The sequence below is a fragment of the Quercus robur genome, chromosome 8 (genome assembly GCF_932294415.1).
Source record: "Quercus robur chromosome 8, dhQueRobu3.1, whole genome shotgun sequence".
NCBI classification, from domain to species: domain Eukaryota; kingdom Viridiplantae; phylum Streptophyta; class Magnoliopsida; order Fagales; family Fagaceae; genus Quercus; species Quercus robur.
The window spans coordinates 23,145,379-23,166,539 of record NC_065541.1 but is presented as its reverse complement, the minus strand read 5'-3'; the positions used below and the strand labels follow the sequence as shown (position 1 = coordinate 23,166,539).

The 21,161-nt window shown below is 32.5% G+C and overlaps 2 protein-coding genes and 1 long non-coding RNA gene across 6 annotated transcripts; 2 read left to right on the top strand and 1 right to left on the bottom strand.

Moving 5' to 3' along the window:
- Positions 1-736: 736 nt before the first annotated feature.
- Positions 737-2,497, top strand: LOC126695021 (uncharacterized). The gene has a single exon (XM_050391619.1). It carries the CDS (start codon positions 1,595-1,597, stop codon positions 2,027-2,029), a length of 435 nt encoding a protein of 144 aa, XP_050247576.1. The 5' UTR covers positions 737-1,594; the 3' UTR covers positions 2,030-2,497.
- A 12,516-nt stretch (positions 2,498-15,013) lies between these two features.
- Positions 15,014-16,860, top strand: LOC126695020 (cytochrome c oxidase copper chaperone 1-like). Of its 4 annotated transcripts, none has more exons than XM_050391617.1 (3): positions 15,014-15,180; positions 16,234-16,508; positions 16,766-16,860. In XM_050391617.1, exon 2 carries the CDS (start codon positions 16,264-16,266, stop codon positions 16,501-16,503), a length of 240 nt encoding a protein of 79 aa, XP_050247574.1. In that variant the 5' UTR covers positions 15,014-15,180; positions 16,234-16,263; the 3' UTR covers positions 16,504-16,508; positions 16,766-16,860. The 4 variants fall into 4 exon arrangements, with proteins under 4 accessions (XP_050247574.1, XP_050247573.1, XP_050247571.1 ...); XM_050391616.1 differs by having other exon boundaries at positions 16,763-16,860; XM_050391614.1 differs by lacking the exon at positions 16,766-16,860 and having other exon boundaries at positions 16,234-16,699.
- Positions 16,861-18,762: 1,902 nt separating this feature from the next.
- LOC126695019 (uncharacterized) lies at positions 18,763-20,598 on the bottom strand. Its single transcript, XR_007645949.1, has 3 exons — positions 20,432-20,598; positions 19,889-19,936; positions 18,763-19,121 (listed from the first exon to the last, which is right to left on the bottom strand). It is a non-coding gene; the product is annotated as an uncharacterized LOC126695019 (long non-coding RNA).
- Positions 20,599-21,161: the final 563 nt, after the last annotated feature.

The window sequence follows — 21,161 nt, the reverse complement described above, 5'->3', positions numbered from 1 at the left end:
AAAGCATTTAATCTCTAAGAATTTCTTACATGATACAAAACTGACTAAAACTTTAAGTAAAGATATAAATATAGATAATTTTATTTCACTGATTTAATCCAAAATTAAAAACTTTCTAGCATCATAATTTATAAAATTGTTGAATAATCACAAACTGCTAATGTGATGAGCGATTATTAGTAAATGAAAAAGTGATATTGATGGTAAGTCTAGATGAAAACCAATAAGAAATTGACTGTATCAATATTTTGTAAAAATGTTGTAAAATAATTTGTAACGGTAGCATTACTCAAAATTATTTGAACAATTGAGATAGATCTATATGTAATATCCTTATTATAGCTTCTCCCATAAATAAATTAGCAAGAGTGAAATTCGGATAAGCATTCAAAATTTATTGGGGAATATTTTAATGTTTAGTAGCCAGAAGGAGAAGAATAACAAAGGTCAATTAAAGATTAGTATTAAACCAAAAAAAAAAAAAATTAAAGATAAGTATAAATTTAATCCTAAAGATAACCCTTTACCTTTTTGACTCACATTAAAGTTATTATCCATCTCTTCCTCTAACGAGTGGACAATAAATTGAGTAAGAGAAGAAAAGAAATGAAAATGAACACACTTTAATAATGATTTCTTAACCGTTATCCTTCTTTTTTTTTTTTTTTTAAGAATCCTAAACTGATATCAAATGGTCCTAGTACTATACCATGGTTCCAAAAAACAGTAATAATTATAAATTAATAATAATGTAGACCCGTAATAAGTCTATGACCCACAAAATGTGCAATGCTTAGCAGAAGAAGCAAGAAACAGGAAGTCACCAGAAAAGCATGGCACTATTTTGCATGGTTTTAGGATATGGAGAAGGAAGCAATCTCTATGCCATTTAAGGCATATTTATTATTTCCAACACCCACCTTATTATTTATCCTCACCACATCTCTAAAATCCAAAACCCCAATATCTAAATAATTAAATAAATAAAAACCCTCCAAAACTAAAACCTCCTTAATGCCAGTGCACACTGCACTCTTATCTCTCTGCTGCTCTTTTCTTTCTCCTCCCAAAAAAGAACTCCCACTTGTTACAAACCCTTTTCAGCTTCATCTCCCTTCATTGCCTCTCAGCTGTTGGGTTTTGGATCCATGGTTTTCTTCTCTCTCTCTAATTACTGTGTCTTTTTTGTTTCTTTATACTGAGTATTGAATATCGAGGTTTGGGTTTATGTGGTTTTAGTCTTTTTTTTTTTGATAAGCTTGTTGATAAATTGATAGGAGAAGCAATATGTGGTTTTGGTCAATGGGTTCATTTGGGTTTTTAGAATTGTACAGTAAAATCTAAGATTGGGTTCTGATCAATGGTTTATTTGTATTCCTATTAATTTTACAATTGGATTCATAGGTTGGTATTGATTTTGATCAATTATTCACAGTAAAGAGTAGGGTTTTGGGTTTTTCTGCTTTTCTTATGACTCTGCATTGAAAGTTGTGGTTCAAAAGGGTTTGGAGGTTGTTGAGCCCTTGTTGAATTGAGATTGGAGCTAACCTTATTAAAGGAGAAGAAAGTTCAATTTGAATTTTTTTTATTATCAATGGGATCATCTGGTTTTTTATTGATATGTATTCTCCATTCTGGGATTGCTCTGACTTGTGGAGCTTTAATGATGTTTTACTCCCATGAGGTCTATGTGTTTGGCTATGGCCTCGAGACCGCGAATAAGCTTCAAGGATCAACACCCCATGATCAGTTACTGATTGGAACCTCCGATTCCTTCTCGGGTTTGCTTTTATTTGCAATAGGGTCCCTTTTGTTCATGGTGGGTTTTGTTCAGGACAGAGAGTTTCAGAGTTTTTTTGCCAAGGGATGCGTGTTTCTTCACATCTCCATGGCTGTTTGGAGAGTATATTTTGGGATGAAACTTGAGGATCTTGCTTTTGATTGGCCAAGGCAGGTTTTTGGGGATTTTGCATTGGCACTTTCTTGGGTTTTCTTTCTTGTGTACTCATGGAGAGAGAAGTATGATTAGTTTTGCAGTCACTTTGTTAAGGTGAAATCATGATGGAATTCTAATTGTTGTGGACAGTTAATGAAGCTGTTGTTTACTCCCTCTGCCTGCTGCTTGGTTATACTTTAATTGGGACATAATTGAATGAGTTTGAGCTGGAATTGATTTTGAACTCTGGTTTTCACCCAAGTGGATTTTATTGGTTTTCTGTCCTGTGAAGTTGCAGGGGTATGTTGGGAGTAGGAGAAAATTGGAGGAGAAACAGCACATATTGAATTTCAGGTAACTTAAACCTTGGTTAGAGTCTGATTATGCTTCAACTCTAAGAAAGTGAAATGGGATCTGGGTTGCAATCTTTGCTCAAATCTTTGAGGATCTTAGAAATGCTTTAGTTTCTGTACTTTTGGCATCATGTAATGAAGATCCTTGTAAATTGCTCCACTTATATGTCATCATGTACACGACAATGAGAATGTTTAATTCCTGTTATACTTCTCGGGCACTAGTATCTTTATCATTCCCACCCACTTTACCTTTAAACAAAATGCTTTTTGCTTTCAATTTTTCATAACCAAATCATAAAATCTTAAAGCAAATTAACGAAATTTACAGCCTAAACAACCTTGTGCAGTTCCAATTCCTTTTCCATTGACATAGGAATTATTCTAATTTCCAACCATGATAATGCTGTTCTGTCTAATCAGTGGAATTGTGGTGAGATGGAGGCTCTTACGATAGACGATCTTCTACAGTTTGATCCATCATTTTGTAGTTTGTCATTGAAATATCCTAAATTGCTTGCGTTTGTGCCAATTATAATCCTTGCTTGCTAATGTTGAAAAATTAATTAATCATAACTTATTGGATCTTCGTTTCGATTTGTGATTGGTGAGATTGGGGAGAAAAAGTAAAATTGGTAGACCTTTATGGGACAGTACTGCCTTTGCTCTTCAGAATGCCAAGCAAATGTCTCGTGATATTATGATTTGCACCAAGGAAAAGGAAGTAGCACAAGATATTACAGATTTTAGTACATAATTTTTACAAATTGATGTGATAATAAATGTAAATTGGTGGACTTGAAAAACATAACATATGAATGTCTGATTATTTTTTTCTGAATGGTAAAATATTAGTGTATAAAATTTATGTAGTAAAATTTGTAGGAATATTAAATCCTAACACTATTCTTGCACCTAATGTCTTAAATAGTCAAGGTGTCAGTTTCTTTATTTGCTCTCTCAAAGTTATTACTATATTTACTACAATAACTTATATATTGTAGTGACAATAAATGTGATTGGTATTACATCAACCATAAAGGTGAAACATCAATTTATAAGACTCATACAATAAAATTTGTATTATTCCTAAGATCACTGGCAATTATCTCTTGTTTTAAATGCCAACCTAGGTTTATGTTTGTTTTGCCTTCTATAATAAATTAATAATGCATTTTTAAAGATACAAAATTTATAAATGTTAGTGAGTGTAGTTTTTTTTCCAGTAAAAAAAGTGAGAGTAGTTTTTTTATTTTTATTTTTTGATATTTCAATAGTGGGGCAAGGGAGATTTGAACCTTAAATTTTAGCTTTAAATTAGATTACAAGAAGTGTCAATTGGATTACAAGAGTCTTCATTGATGATTTTAGCTTTAAATTTTTTGAATTATGTCTCCTCTCGTACCTAGGGGTGGTGATTACAAACCTTCTTAAGATACCCCTATGTGTTTCTAAAATTTATCTATTCATTTGAGATGAAAAAAATAATTTAGATTTTGTCATATCGCTAATAATTAAAATAGATATCAACTTTTTTTTGGGTAAACAAAAAAGTGTATGGGGAATGGGACAACCCCTATGCGCCCAGGGCAACTGTGAAAAAGATGAGCACCAACGCAGTGGGGGTGGGGGACACTTGAACCCAAGACCGGAATCTTGTTAGCCGAAGTCCCTTTCCATCGAGCGACCTGTTGCGTTGGCAAATTTCAAAATTTTGATAGTTAACATTTATTTAAATATGTTGATGATGTGTTATCCTCATTTTAAAATGGATAAATAGGATTTTATGATAAAATTATCTTGGAAACTCTAGAGGGTCTTAATTTTAAAATAGATAAATAAAAGATTTTAGGAATTTTATGATAGAGTTATCTTGAAAATTATAGAGGGTCCTGATTTTAAAATAGATAAATAAAAGAATTTAGGAATTTTATGAAAGAGTTATCTTGAAAACTATAGAGGGTCCTAATCTTGATGAAGATCTTAAAGTATATTTGACTTAAAAAAAAAATTCATATTATTTTTCTAGAATTCTCTAGATTTCAAAGTGGGCTTGTAAATTATAGCAAAAACTTTAATTAAGTAACAAATCGAGATTTTTATAAAACAAAAATTTAGGAATTTTATGAAAGAGGTATCTTGAAAACTATAGAGGGTCCTAATCTTGATGAAGATCTTAAAGTATATTTGACTTTAAAAAAAAAAAATCATATTATTTTTCTAGAATTCTCTAGATTTCAAAGTGGGCTTGTAAATTATAGCAAAAACTTTAATTAAGTAACAAATCGAGATTATTATAAAACAAAATATGTACTGCCCACTTCATCAATTCAACCAGTTGCAAGATTTTTCCGTAAAATTGACCTCTAACAAAAGCAAAGCTACCATTGAGCTGCCACATGTGGCTTTTTTTGGCAGCTAAAGTTGTGGGCATTTAGGGATGATCTTTAAATTGCAGTTTCCTTAGGCGTATATTGGTATTGCCATGAAAGTTGAAGTTGGTGCACAAATTGCTATTCACATGCTGACTAACCCCATTGTTTCTCACAGTTTTCTTTGGATCAGTTATTGTTAATTGCAGTCACTCATGACATCAGTCTCCCATCTCGTAGTTAGACACTCCTCCCATGACAAAAAAATGGATAATATTACGTACACCCCTATTACTACACGTACCCCAAAATTAAAAAAAAAAAAAAAAATTAAGACCACAAATTATTCCAAAATTATTTTGTCATAATTCTGACGTGGCATATTGTGAATGATTAGCTATCAATTACATATGGACCTAATATTTTTTTTTTCACCAATTACAATCTCCCAAGTCATGATTGTGGCAAAAAAATTGTAAAAAATTTTGTGATCCTAAAATTGTTCATACCCATGTTGCATCTATATCCAGTGGGGCTCAGGTGATGTAAGTACTTGTGAGATGGGTGTGAAAAATTTTGTGATTTCTCTAGTGCCTATAGCGTTACTCTCAATTTGGACGTGATATATCAGACAACTTTATTTTTATCATGTTATTTCTAATTATAATTCCCACATAGTTATTTACTTATTTGATGCACATAATGAAAATTATTCCATGTGCTCATGAGGAGAGTAAAAGTTCAACATGACATGTGTTGATTGTACTCTTTTTCTTTTGCTTAGGTTTTTTTCTCATTAAGTTTTTCTTTGCAAGGTTTTAATGAGGCAGTTCAAAGGCATTTAAAGGTTCATAAGAATATTGTACTCTTTTTCTTTCGTTACTAATTTTTTCCCATTAGATTTTTCATTGGTAAGGTTTTAATGAGGGCAAGTGGTCATCTAAGGGGAGTGTTGAAAATTGAGACAATTGCTAGCTGAATTTTATTGCATGTGCTAGCTGGATTTTGCTGTAAAACATTTCCTAATTTCAGGTTTCTATTGTGTAGATTTTAGTTGTAAAACTTCAGCCCTTATTGCTGCAAAAGTTATCCAATAGCATTCCAATTGATTTAGTAAATATATTAAAACCAACCGCATGCTAAAGGCTAATATATGAGGGCCTTGTTGTAAAGAAGGAGATATAACTTTTCAAGAGAACAACTACTTAGCGGTGTTTGGTTCGTTGTAATGTTATATTAAGCCATAATATTACGTTATTGTAATTTTACATTAATGTAATACTAATACAATAATACAACATTACATTGTTTAGGAAGGTGATAAGATTAAGATAATGTGATATATTTTGTAATTTTAAATTATAGTAATGTTAGAAAAAACAAAATAAACCAAAAACTTTAATGTTACATTATCGTAATGTGTATCACATCAAAAACGCATCACGGAGAACCAAATGCCCTTGTTATACTTTCAGCAACAGAAAAGAAAGTGGATGACTACTTAAATACAAAATTTCTATTACTTTTTAGTTTTATTTCTTGCAAAGTGACAAACAGTAAACAAAACAAAATAATTCAATAGTGACTCAACAAAAATAATTGCAATTTTTTTAATGATTAGGAATTTGAGCATTATAAAAGTTGTTGTAGTGCCAAAAAAAAAAAAAAAAAAAAAACTCAATTGAACTTGTATTTAGAAGAGCCTAGACTTAGCAAAAAGCAAAATCCAAAGTTGGAAGTTCTCCCTTGGTGGAAAGAACATTACAACCAGTTTCCAGAACTCTCTTTAATGGCATGAGATCTCATGAGCACAGGGAAAAAAAAAAAGCATCTGAATAAAGTTTTAGCATAGGGAAAAAAAAAAAAAATTCTTACTCCGTATCGATCATGTCTTTTGCCTGAGAATGTGGAAGTTATGTTGTGCACTAAAAGTTGGTTATATGGATTTGAAGGTATTTTAATTTATTAATAGAGTCATATAAATTATACATTTTTAACTCTTTATTGATAAGTTTTGATTTGCTTTCATGATACATTTATGTTATATTAAGATATTGTACTATAGATGAAGATATTGATGAAATTAGCCAACTTGAGTTACAATTCGCAAGTATGAATATTTGTAGTGCTAAATCTACTACCAATGTTGAGTAGTTGAGATATAATTCTAATGAAATATTTACTTGTTCTTTTTTACTTAAATTGTAATGTTCATTTTTAAAGGTTTTATTTTATATTTAGTTTATCTTTCCATATAATCTAACGTTATTATTATTTTAAATACAACAGGGATTTATGCACTTAAGAAGACTAATAACTTGACATGGTTCATAACATTTAGATTTGTTATTATTATTATTTTGGTTCTTTTATGGGAATGGTATTTGTAAGGGCGGGTTTTAATTCTTAAGCCCAAAAGATGAATGGGTTAAGGCCCAAAGAGCCCAATACAATGAATTTGTAGAGAGTGGGCTTAAAAGCTAGGTTTCAATGGATCTAAGAACACGTGCCATGGGTCAAAGAGAGTAAGAAAGTAAAGAAGAACAAGTTTATGTAAAGAAAACCTTCCTCGGTGAAATCTGAGGAGAGTGATCTTGCAAATATATTTCCTTTGGACTTGAATATTTTTACAGTTTTTGTTGCTACAGTGTTTTCTCCCTCTCTCCTCCTCCCTCTTCCCTGGAGGGTCTCCTACATTATATAGCTCCCTTTAGATGATCTTGACCCTCCAGACTGTTACTTGAGTGCTTGTCCCATCAGACACCTTCCCAAACCCCTTGTGAGTTGTGGCAGCCAAGACAGCACTGTTTAGGAGTTTTTTTCACATAAATGCAGCCAAAAGGTTTGGTGGGATGCATTAAATGTGGTGGCAGCCACCAATCCCTCAGTCACGTTAGTGCTAATCCCTTCTCTGAAATTCTTTCTCTATAGTACTACTTCCCTTGGTGATGCGCTATTGACGTGGCTTTACTGTCCAAGGGTGTGGCCTTGGCACGATAATGGCCTTTCTCGGCCATGGGTATGATACGTGGCACAATTACCTTACTAGAATTCCTGTACCCCACAGTATCATTAGTGAAATTTAAATTTGAAGTGTGCAAAGAATTTTAGTCATGCTCAAAAGTCAAAACTATTTAAATTACAAAGATATGGAAATTTTTATGTTTTTTGGTTTGTTTGTTTTTTTTCCCTTCACGTGACACGTATAACAATAAATTGGTAACAAATAGTCTAACTATTTGATTTGTTTCATTCTCTCTAAGAAGTTGGCATTTATGTGTTTTTCTTTTTTTTTAAATGTAAAAATATGGGCCAACCCAACCCAACCTGCAACTTGAATGACTCGACCGTTTGCCATGTCTATATTTTAGTACAATTACTATTTTTGGGGGACATAATTAGTAAATTATATACTTAACCAATTATGAGCTACACTTTGTTTGTTTCAGCATTAATGTTTTTTGGAAAACTATCTCATTTTCTGGTGTTTGGTAATGACCTTAAAAATGAGTTTGAGAATATTTTTTAGTGTTTGGTGTGCAATTTTTTTTTTCTTGTATAATTCAAAACATGTATGTTATGTAAACTAACTCATGTAATCAATTCCCTTCCAAAAAAAAAAAAAAAAAAAAAAAAACACTCATGTAATTAATATAAATCCAGAATGTAAGTCAAGATAAAATAGGCCCAACCCAAATTGGGCCCAAAAATATTTCAACGAAAACACAGTGTGTAAATGTAAAAGCACTATAGAGTATAGATAGAAGCCCTTTCTGCTCTTCTACTTCTTCTCCTTTTAAGATCCAACTCAACACATAATACAAGAAGTTGTTGCGCTTTTCAATAGTCAGCTTTTCTGTCCCTCTCTTTTTTCATTTTTTGGTAAAAATCTCTCTCCCTCTCCCTCTTTTGCTTCCTTGTTCTATATATATATATTATTTATTGTTATTATATGCCTTATATTAAACAAAAACATATGAAGCGATGCCTATATCAGTTCTTGTGTTTTGTACATCACAGGACTATGTTGGGGTTTGTGCGTTAGTTCGGTTGTTGTATCTATTTTTTATTTTATTATTATTTTTTTTTGATGCTGTGGGTTCATATTCTTGTTTGGTTGCTTTGTGGAATTGCTTGATTGGTATGTGTTTTGAAATGTTTGATTTTGCCCACCAATTGTTTGATGAAAACCCCATATGGGGTTCACGCCTCATTGATTTTTTTTTTTTTTTTTGGGACCTACAAAAGACCATTTTTACCACCCTGAAAATGGTTGCTTTGTGGAATTGCTTGATTGGTATGTGTTTTGAAATGTTTGATCTTACCCACCAGTTGTTTGATGAAAAACCCATATGGAGTTCACGCCTCATTGATTTTTTATTTTTTTTGGGACCTATAGAAGACCATGTTTACCACCCTTAAAATGGTTTATTTATTTATTGTTAATTTCTTCTTCCTGGAGATTGTAAGGAACAAAATGAAATGAGGATAATGGATTGTGTGTGTGTGGGTGAGAGAGAAAGAGAGACAGATGTATAAAACATGCATTTCTGTGACATTGTAAGGAATGAAATAAAATGAGCTGAGGCCATTGTTATGAACATGATTGAAATGTTTTGCAAATTTGTTTAGTTTCTTCTACTACTGAAATAGCGCTGCTTAACAAAATTTAAGGCTAGCTTTGGTCATCCAAGAATAATGCTCATTTAAAACTCTAGTATTTGGGGTTTAGGATGAGGAAATTTAAGGCTGACTTGAGTGGAGTTTGGCTTGCTTGACTGTCAATGGTATGAGATGATGCCTTTAAGCTTCCTTGCCTTTACCTTAAAACATAAAGATTATCACAATCAGCAATTTTTTAAACAGATTAGGGGCGGTCCTAGACATTTTGGGGTCTAAGACGAGAACTAAAAATGTATGTGTATGTGTATGTGTGTTTATGTATGTGTATGTGTATGTGTATAAGTGTGTATGCGTATGTGTATGTTTATGTGTGTATGTGTATGTTTATGTTTATGTGTATGTGCATGTGTGTTTATGTTTATGTTCATTTATGTTTATGTATGTGTGAATGTTTATGTATGTGTATGTGTATGAGTGTGTATGTGTATGTGTATGTGTATGTTTATGTGTGTGTATGTGTACGTTTAGGGTTAAATTTTTCTTTCAAATTTTCTGCCTGTGATGGCACTAAGCCCACTGACTTAGTCTCAGCCAACACACCACACACATGCACTGTAGGAACACTATGAACAGAATTATCAAGAGAATGCACACACACACAGCACACACAGTATTTACAGGGCACCAACCCCAACCTTCATTACTCAATATTAAGTACAAAGGAAGCCTGAGAATCCACACGAATTTCTCAAAGCAAAACAATACATTCTCTATGCTGTTGACAACCCCAACAGCCTAGGATAATATACAGAATAAACTGCCATGACAGTTACTACCAAGTAACTGCCCCATTTCCTAGACTTGTTGCCACATGTAGTCTGACTTAGGACACCTTCACTGCTGCCATCTGGGTCTGCCTTACACGTTTCCAGCCTTTGCACTGCATGTTTGAAGCACCCACAATGCTAGGAAACGTTGGTAACTGCCACCAACTGCTGCTGCACACACAGCACATGCCAGCCTAATACTCAGCATCTCATCATGGGTCTTCTGCCCATGTTCCAGCAGCCCACACGTGATGCCCATCACGTTTTAGAAGCCTTGGTCCTCTACCCAAGCCTTTCCTATCAGCATCACAGCCCACGTATCATGTCCATCAGTAGCACACTAAGTAACTGCCATCAGCCCACTCACATCAATCCATACATTCAGCCAGCACCAACCAGCCCAATGTCTTGCACAGCATATCATTAACATCAGCAGCCCAGCACTGCCTTGCACACAAGCCACCAAGCCCACATACAAAGCAATCAATAACCAAGCTATCATGCCATGCACTACCACGTAGGGTCAGCACCACCTGCTGCTGCCCATCATCAACAAACCGTTGCTGCACACCATGGCCCTCCTCTGCCATGGCCTTGGGGCATCATGTGGAGCAAGGTGCCTCCACATGCTGCCCCTCATCATGCTCATAAAACTGATCCCAGCAGGAGGACTGGGCTTGTCCCCCTCAAAGAGCACTTAGGAGCTTCACTAGATAGGCATGAGGAGCCATTGGTGTCTTGAGAAAACATTGAGCCATGTGACTGGCCTGATATTGTCCAAGCACTCCACTTCCTCATGCCATCATCAGCAACTTGCAAAGCTCCTAACAAACCACCCCCACCAGAAGAAGCCGACGTCCTCGTCGGGAGTGTGTATGTGTATGTTTATGTTTATGTGTATATGCATGTGTGTTTATGTTTATGTTCATTTATGTTTATGCATGTTTATGTATGTGTGTGTGTTTATGTATGTTTATATTTATAAACATAAACACACATACACATACACATACACATAAGCATACATGAACACAAACACAAACAAACATATACAAAAACAAACAAACATAAACACGCATAAACAAACAAAAACAAAAACAAACAAACATAAACACACATACACTTAAACACACACACATAAACATAAACATACATAGACATAAATACACATACAGATTGAGAAAAATTAACCCCTCATATAGACTGGAAAAAATTGCAAACTAACACCAATCCTCAAACAATTTCGTTAGTTATTTTGGTGTGCTAAATCGAGCCTTTATGTGTGTTTATGTTTATATTTATATTTAAGTTTATGTGTGTGTATGTTTACGTTTATGTGAGTTTATACGTGTTTATGTGTATGTGTGTTTATGTTTATGTTTATGTATATGTATATTTATGTGTATGTGTATGTATGTGTATGTGTATGTTTATGTTTATGTGTATGTGTATGTTTATGTTTATGTATGTGTGTATATGTGTGCTTATGTATGTGTATGTGTATGTGTATGTGTTTATGCGTGCTTATATTTATGTATGTTTATGTGTATGTGTATGTGTTTATGCGTGCTTATGTATGTGTATGTGTATGTGTATGTGTATGTGTGCTTATGTATGTTATGTGTATGTATATTTGTATGTGTATGTGTATGTGTAGATCTCTTTGTCTTTTTCAGATTCAGGTGCAATACACTGATGCAATTGTAATTAATGGCTGAGATTAAAAGTTGAAAAAACAATTTTCAATCTCAACCATTAAATAAAATATATTAAAAGAGAATTAAAAAGTTAAAAAAAATGAGTAAAAAATGTAAAAAAAATACTTACGACAGTGCACCTAATCTCAGTCCGTCTTTCTTTTTTCATCATTTTTCTTTTCTTCTTTTTTACGCGGTGCTTTGTTCTTCTTCCTTTTATTTCTCTTTATATGTCGCCTAGGTTGACAGGAGAGGAGCGAGCGAAAGCCACGTTAAGAAAGGAAATCGAAGATTGTGCTGCCGAGCCAAAGACTATGAAATTCTCTTCCTCTCAACTCAAACGATCCTCTTAGGTGAAATTGTGACTCACGAGGTTTCATCGGATTATGGTGTGTGATTTTTGGTTATTTATTTATTTGAGATTATGAAGCAAATAGTTTTTATATTTTTCTTACCCTTTCTATTTTCTGAAAACACTTTTCTGGGAAATACCATTTTTTTTACTTTGCTTTCAGTCTATCATTCTTGTTTGTGGTATGTGTTTGATTAATTTGGATCTAAAATTAGTTCAACAAGATGATTCTTCTTCTAAAATATAATAACAAAACCAACATATGTTTTTTTAACGATGGGTTGATGACTTGCATAATTGAGTGTAATTTATCACTTCTCAACTTTAAATTTTAGTCTAATTTTATTTATTTTGTTGATTTTAGACTTGATTTTTGTTATTTAAATTTTATTTCAGATTTTAAGAAAATAAATATTTATTCAAATAAAAGAAATGTGAAGCATCTAAAGAGAATATTTTTGGTCTTGGAAGTTGGCAAGAAAAAGAGAATGAGGCGCTGAAAAAGAAAGAAGAAAAGGAGGCGCTGAACAAAAAGAAAAGGTGCGCTGAAAATAGAACCAACAAAAAGAAAAAAAAGGCTAAAACAGAACAAAAAGAGGCTGAAACAGTGGTGTGGGCTGAACTGAAAAAGGTTTTGGGCAGAAGCAAAAACGTTTTGAACTGAAAAAAAGGTTTTGGGCTGAACTGAAAAAGGTTTTGGGCTGAAGCAAAAACGTTGTGGGCTAAAAAAAATGTTTTTGGGCTGAAGAGAGAATTGTTTTGGGCTGAAAAAAAGGGCACACGTGAACTGAAAAGAAAAGAAAGGCAGGAAGAAAAGAAATAAAAGGGGAGGCTGAAAAGAAACAAAGGGGGGCGCTGAAAACAGAAGCAGAAGAAAAAAAAAAAAAAAGACGCTGAAACAAGAAGAAAAGAAGGAGAAAAGAAGAAGGGGTGCTGAACTGAACAAAGGCTGAACGAGATCTATTGAGCATTCTTTTTCTTTCCAATCTTCTCAGAAAAAATTATGGTGAACTCGTTTGTGTTGGATTTAATTTTTAGCATAAACTAAACTTTCTTTATTTTAGGAAAACGATGTAATCTAGTTCCAAACTATGCTTGCTTTTCTATGTTAATTTGAACAAATTCTCTTCATGTTTGTCTGATTTATTCTAAGCTTATTGCTTCTAATTAACTGGCCATTAATTAGATGATTTTAATCTTATGATTTGCTGTCGAAAGAGGGAATTAAAGGATAGATCTTGAATATTTCAGCATAGGTAAATATAGAAATTGAAAGACTTGTATGAACCTATATAGTATTAAAATCGTTGGTCTTAATACTTTCTTGTTTTATTAAATTGCATACTCTTGTGTAAAATGATGAACAATAATATTTCCAATTGACTGTCGAAAGAGGCTTTTGGATGAGCTTGGAGATTGCTAACAAACAGAGAGAATTAAATTCAATTAGCTAGATGAGTAAAGCATAGTGAGGAATTAGGTGAAATCGATTTCCTAGAAGTTTTCTTCCCATCAAATTGATTTTTGAGCAACATCTCCTTTTTCCTTTGCGTGTTTTCTTTAATTTGATTTTATTTTAAATTCCAATTACAAAAACCTTAGTGACTTCTCTAGATAAAATTGAGATTAGCATAATTTTGGTATTTGTCAAAAGTAAGTTACCAATCCCTGAGGACGATACTATTCTCATCACTTTACTATAAAACTACGATACTGTGTACTTTCAGTTTTGCACCAATCATGGGTTCACTTTTAGTGTTTTCATTTTGTGATTTTAGTTGTTTTGTGGGTTTTGTGTTTTGATTTCGGTGGGTGTGATTTGATTTGTGATTTGGTAGGCTTCTGGGTTTTTGTTGCGATTTGATTTTGGCTGGGTTTTGGCCGTGGTGGTGGTCTTGATTTGATTTTGGCTGGGTTTCGGCAGTGGTGTGTGGTTGGAAGTGATGAGCTTAAAAAGCTCCGGCCATGGAGGTTTAGAAGGAGAGCTTGGTGGTCAGCCATGGAGCATGGTGTGACATGGGTTGAGACAGAGAGAGGATGAGAGGGAAACAGGGGCGGCTCTAGACATTTTGGGGCCTAATGCGACAACTAAAAATATGGCATTTTTTATACTTATATATTAATTAAATTAATGTTTATTTAATATTTTTATATTATATTTTTCATCATTATTTTCATTTTCTTCTAAATTATTTTGAAGTTCATTATCAAGATTTGTTGTATTGCAAAATTGAACATCATTTTCTTCTAAATTATTTTGATAAATTTCTTGCTCATTTGTGATATTTTCATCTAAATTTTGTGTTATATTTTGTTTATAGTAATAACAAATTTATCCATTGATCTTTTTTGAAACTCAATTAATTTTTTTTTTTTTTTTAAGTTTTTCATATCCAGATGCATATTTTCTAGTAGACATTTCTAATCAAACAATATATTTATAAAGACTAAAATAAAAAATAACTTTCAAGTGTAGAGCAAATGAGAAATAGAACCTGATTTATATAAAAAGTATTGTTGTAGTTTCACTGAACAATAACAAGTTTTTAGCAATCTTAACCTACATAAATTAAAAAAAAAATTTAAGCACAAGCATAACAAAAATTTAACTACAGCCATAACACTGACACAAGACTTATTAATAAGACCCACCCACCAAAAAAAAAAACACAAAACAAATCCTATCTATAACCCAAAAAAAAAAAAAAAAAAAAACTTGAAGGCCCAAACTTAACGCCCAGTCCAGGGAGGGTCCAGGCAGCCAAAATGATAAACAAAGTTACAAAAGCAGCCAGGGAGGGCCCAAATAAACAAAGTTATCTTATATAAGTTCTTAACAAATAAAAGCCCAAATATTTATTATAATTTTATACCTGATTCCTGAACCTCAGAACCTGATACGGTGAGGTGAGGTGAGCAGTTGAGACTTGAGAGAGGCGGAGAGCAGAGAATCAGAGAGAGGCTGAGGCGGTGGAGACTGGAGAGTAAAGAGAGGCGGAGAGCAGAGACTAGAGAGAAAGGTAAAATTTTTAGGGTTTTGAGTGGATTTATTTGTTTTGATTTGTGGTTAATCTCTTAGACCGGATTTGTAGTTTATCTGGTTGATTTTTGGTCAATGATTTTGTTTAGAACCAATGTTTAATAGGATTTACCAAAATTTTTTTTTTTTTTTTTGGTTAAAAGGATGTGCCAGATTATTTTTGTAATTCATTTGAAACTAAATCCTCTACTACGCGGTTGGTTCTTTTCTAAAATTTTGGGGGCCTTAGGCAATTGCCTAACTCGCCTAAGGGAAGGGCCGGCCCTGAAACAGATCGAAGGTTAATGTTTGGATCCTTTTCCTTTTCATATATGATTTTGAGTCTGTAAGCCTTTGCATTAAATAATGTGTATTCTGAATTGCATCTACAATAACTTGTAATTACATTCCTTGCTTAAGAATAAGAGGAGTACAATATATTCTGTTTGCTATCTATTATGATGTTTTTAACTTTTCTCTTCAAATTGCCAATTTTCATATGGTGAAACTAAAGAAATGGACAATAGCATACCCCCCTTTTAATTATTTTTTGATTTACATTTGTATGACTTTGTTATCCAAATATTATAATATACACCATTGGACAATCTTTTGATGAGAAATTGCTTTATTGATCTAAAGAGTTGGCATCTATAAAGTGTAGCTGGTAAATAAGTTTTTTTACACTTAGACAAAATTTATTATTTGATTCTTTGCACTGTGATAGAACTTGATTTTTGCGATATCAATTGGGGAAGAAAAATGGCAAAAGAAAAGCAAATTAAGTTATGTTATGTCTAGGGTTCAAATTCGTTAAAGTTCCAACAGTTATAAAGTAAAAGATAACTTTTTTATAATCTTGAGGAGGAGAAAATTAATATGATTTTGTTGCTTCTCTTTTCTTATCAACATCACCTTTGCCATGTGGATATGGAAATCTGGATGTATTATTTTATGTCATATATAGCAGCTGCATCTCTTTCTTAACTTTTGCTCTGTTCTGAACTTAATGTATACTCTTCATTTTTTTTGTTATCTGGCTTTGTCTCTTCAGTATTCTGTATTCCCTGAACGTCTTGTGAGAATGGGTGAGTTGAACATAGAGAATGCTTCCTCGGCCTTAGCTTTGCGAGTTTCACCACTAAAGCAAGAGTCAGCTGTTACAACTGGTCCAGATACCAAGCCAAAGAAGAAAATCTGCTGTGCTTGCCCTGACACTAAGAAGCTGAGAGATGAATGCATCGTGGAGCATGGTGAAGATGCTTGTGCTAAATGGATAGATGCTCATCGTCAGTGCCTTCGGGCAGAGGGCTTTAATGTTTGAGATTGGTAAAAACATTTGAGACAATAACAATTTTAAAGCTCAAAAAATTGATTTTAGAATTACAAATATGACATACCACATGGAATTTGAAATTTCAGAATAAAGCGAGGAGGTATTTTCATGATTTGTGTTTTCTTGATTTAAAGTGAAAGTGGCCACAATACGAAAATAAGTGAGAGGATTTGATAGATTGGTATTTCTTTGTCTTATCTATTAATCATTTTTCCCCATTTGTCTTTTTTTCTTTTCAATTGATTAGCAGAGGGAAGCTCTGACCTGTGATGATGGCAGCTTCCTCAACCTTTATTTCATCGCCGGTTACTAAATTTACTATCAAGCATCATATATTATTTGTCATTGATCAAGTTTTGCTAGACATGCTATTAATGTGGCAGGTCTCTTGGTGTGTATGGAGGATGTTTCTTCACATTTTTATATTGTATTTAAAGCCGAATCACAGTTTTGTTCTAAAAAAAAAAAAATTTGGAACTCATAGAATCATATCCCATTGAATGTAGTATTTTATTTTTACTTCATGCCAGATTGATTATCTAATAATAGAATTTTGAGAGAAAAAAATTAATTGCAATACCATTCCATAAAAGTATAAGTGGATGGGACATAGCTCATATATTGGATATTTTTTAGAGAAATAATTTAGGACCAATTATTATTATTATTATTATTATTATTTTTGAGAGCTCAGCTTCTGAATGGATCTGTTGCCACCAATCAAACTTAATGGAGGTAATATCAACTTTTCACCTTTCAAGGACGTAGTTCTTTGGTGTTTTGGTGATTGTTAAAGTAAACCTGATAACGTTGTCGCTAAGCTATCTTCATATTGGGATGCGGATGTATTGATCAATACTTTTTTTTTTTTTTTCTTTTTAATTCCTTAAATTCGTGTTCTCTTCTTTTTGTTGAATAAAATAGCAGTTCTAACCAATCGTATTAGCTCTTTATCTAAACTTTTTTTTAGTTATGTTATGTTTTGATTTTATGTTTGTGATTTGAACCACAAACATGAGACATTATAGAAAATACTATTATCATTGAATTATCACTTGATCATTAATTTTATAAAAATGTTATAGACACAACAAATTTCTTTTATAACTAATAAGACTGTGATTAGTATATGGACCTTCACATGGATTATAGAACCACTATGAAATCACTTTTATTGAATACAAATTATTACTTGCTACCTGATAATTATAAAATTTGTTGTGACAATATTAGACTCACAATTAAGTTTAAGAATAAAGCTAAGGGCGCACAACAATTTCACAACAATCCTAAACGATAGTTGTTAATAATAGGTAAAAAATGATGCTAGCAATGGACCTAGATAATAACTAATAACAATTTGCCATTTGGGTTTAATTATGAAATTATTGTGGTCGTGACATTACTCTAAGTTAAAACATACGTAAGCATGTGTAGTTTCTTTTTTTTTTATTCCTCTGTTTTTCTTTTTTGGCTGAAGAAAAAATGATTGCCTTTTGATCATTAAGTGGGTGTTTGGGAGCTGATAATCAACTGGTTTATTGCTTATATAAAGTATTGCTTGCGAATCCCCCTAAATGAAAAATAAAAAAAGCTTTTTTTTTAAAAAGAATTCTTAACTTAGCTTAATTGTTTGAAGTCGGTTTTACTTTTTTTTATCAAAAAGTTAGTTAAAGTAGCTGTTTGTGGGTTCTATTTTTTTTTTTTTTTTTTTTTGGGTACAAAAATAAACTACTTTTGCTTATTGCGAATCCCACTCTACTTTTATTTTGCTAACAATATTTTTAACAAAAAAAATCAATAAGTATATTTTATTTAGCTTTTCATATTAAAGTATTTTTTTTAGGTGGTCCAAATTAGTTTTCTTCATTCTTTTATTTGTTTCTTTGTTGAGGCTTATCTTTATTTCTCGAGAAGAACAATTTTCATGTCTTGCCTTGTTATTTCAACAATCCAAGGAAAACTTGTGAAAAACATGGCAGTGATTATGAGAATTAGGATCTAGTGCAATATGTACTCTAGGTATTGCACCTCATCTCAATCAATGATCGTGAATACTTGCGGATTTATTTATGTGACATTGAGAATCCCTTTTATCATGGCCATGATCATATGGAGTAATTTTCCTATGATATGGTAAAATGTTCATCCCTTCAAGTCTTCAACAGGTGCAATAATATTGAGCAAATTATTCATTTAATATATATATTGAGCAAAAGATTAGAAAGAATATTGGAGCATAGCTCGTACATAATAGAGAAGTCTATTAAATTAACCACAAAGGGCCGCAGAGATGGCCATTACAAGATACAACAAGTACCATGAAGGAAACACAAACGTGACTGAGACTGAGAGACACACATATATCTCCATAACAAATAACAAGCACAAAGTACCGTGATAGAAGACACAATTTATTCAGCACAAATTACATTATTAGTGAAAGTTACACACAGCATATATTCCATATACATATAGTATATGTTCTTGGTATTGTATGGGCTTAATGACCACAGGTGCAGTTTGTGCAGCTGCAGATAGCACCGCACTTGCACTTGCCATCGTGCTCAGCAGCAGGAGCATCCATCACAACAGTGTTGCTGTAGCTGCAAGACAAATATAAGAATCATTAGATATTAGGTGTGAGTTTGTATAAGCAATTGGCTGAAAATTTGTTAAAGAGTTGTTGTATTTGAAAAATAAAAAATAAAGTCTTGAAAAAGTGAACATGAAACAAATAAACTAAAAAAAAATTAAAAGAAAAGCTACTTGCAAGCAGACATATATAGCTATAAACATGTCTTAACATGCTAATAAAAAATTTATAACTTCGAAAGGATTGGTATTCATATTAAGATGGTTCACAAAACAATATCACTGGATGAGGCTTAATCCTTCTGTTTGCATCTTTTTTCTTGGTTTTGTTCTTTTTACCTCTCTGCATATATGGCAACAGCCAGCTACAAAGTTTGGACAATTGCTTGTCGAGGTTCTTGATCTTGAGTTAGGATCTGCTTTATCTAATGGCTTTGCTGACAGTATGAGAATATGTCTTGTATTTTTTTTTTTTTTTTATTGAAAGATACCAGTTTTTTACGGTCTATTTTGCATGAAACAAGGGTAATTTAACAGTGATAAGGTATGAATTATATTTGTTTATAAAAAAAAGGTATGAATTATATTATTTCATTCACAGTACTTTCAGAGATGATTATTGTTTCCTCGAAATCATTGAAATATTTGGAACTAAAACTATCTTGCAATGACCTCTTTCAAAATAGACCTCTAATGGCCACTATATATATATATATGAATTTGAATATATGAACAAAGAAATAAAATTTTTTTTTCCATGAATATACGATGTCCTTACCTCTTGTCAGTCTCCACGATGACAAGGCCATAGCTGCTTCCCTTCTTCCTGTGATTCCAAATTCATGTTATTTAAATAATTCATGAGCATAAATTACGTATCAAGTTCCAAACTCATGCGCATGCAAGAGGTTTGAAAATAAATTAAGTAGCAAGATGCAAGCATTTTAATGCGACTCTAGACACATATGCACAAAATTTAACTAAAATAATCCCCTACTCTTGATAGAAAACTTTATGAGAAAAGATTAAAAAAATCAAGAAGAAAAATACAAGAATAAAGTAATAAAAAAATCTTTCAAATAAAGTTATAATACCATGTAGAAGCAGCAAACTTGTTCACCACATAAAAAAGATAATAATAACAACTGTTATAACTATATATATATATATATATATAAGCATAGTATTATAAGTAGTTGTTAATAATAACAAAATAACGTCAAGATTGATGTCAAAATTCAAGAGTGTAGAGCAAACTTGTTCAATTGCAAACAAATAATAACTACGCAGAAACACAAGCAAAGGATAAAGAAATACTTACACGCACTGGCTCTTGTCAGCGCAGTCACAGTTGCCACACTTGTCTGACATGGTGATTGAGTTAAGTTTGCAAGAAAAATGAACTTAGAAACTGAAATTGTTTAAAAGCTTGTTTTTGATTGCTATATCTATAATCTCTGCAATATGGTCCACTATTTATAGAAGCTGAAGTAGAGTGCAATGGTTGCAATGCCAATACCAATGGTGCTACGGTTCCATATGTGGGTCCATTAAACATGTGAAGAGCACACGCCTCCCAAGAATTATCCAAAGGAATCTTTAATAATGTGGCGTGGCTTGGCTTGGCTTCCTATGCTCCTCTCATGTCAACTTCATTGATTTGATAGATTTCTCTTTAGTCTTTTCTATATGTGAGAGACTTCTACAAATTTACAAACTGATATGTATCTTCTCAGCTGAGAAGATTTTAGCCCCACGCTCAAAGTGATATGGAACGTGGGGTCTATGTTACCACATGGCCGTGGCCTTGAATGGAGCATTTTTTGGAGCATATATACTATGCATCTGTATCTGCACAACTAAGAAATATACATGTATGCTTATCTAAAAGAAATATATATTCTATCGAAAAAAGAAAAGAAATATATATGTACAAAGGAACATGTCTTTTAAGATTATAAACGTTATAATATTGAATATAACTTTAAGCTTTTAATATTTAATTTGAACTGTGAAATAGATTAATTTTAAATAGATAAAATGGATTAATT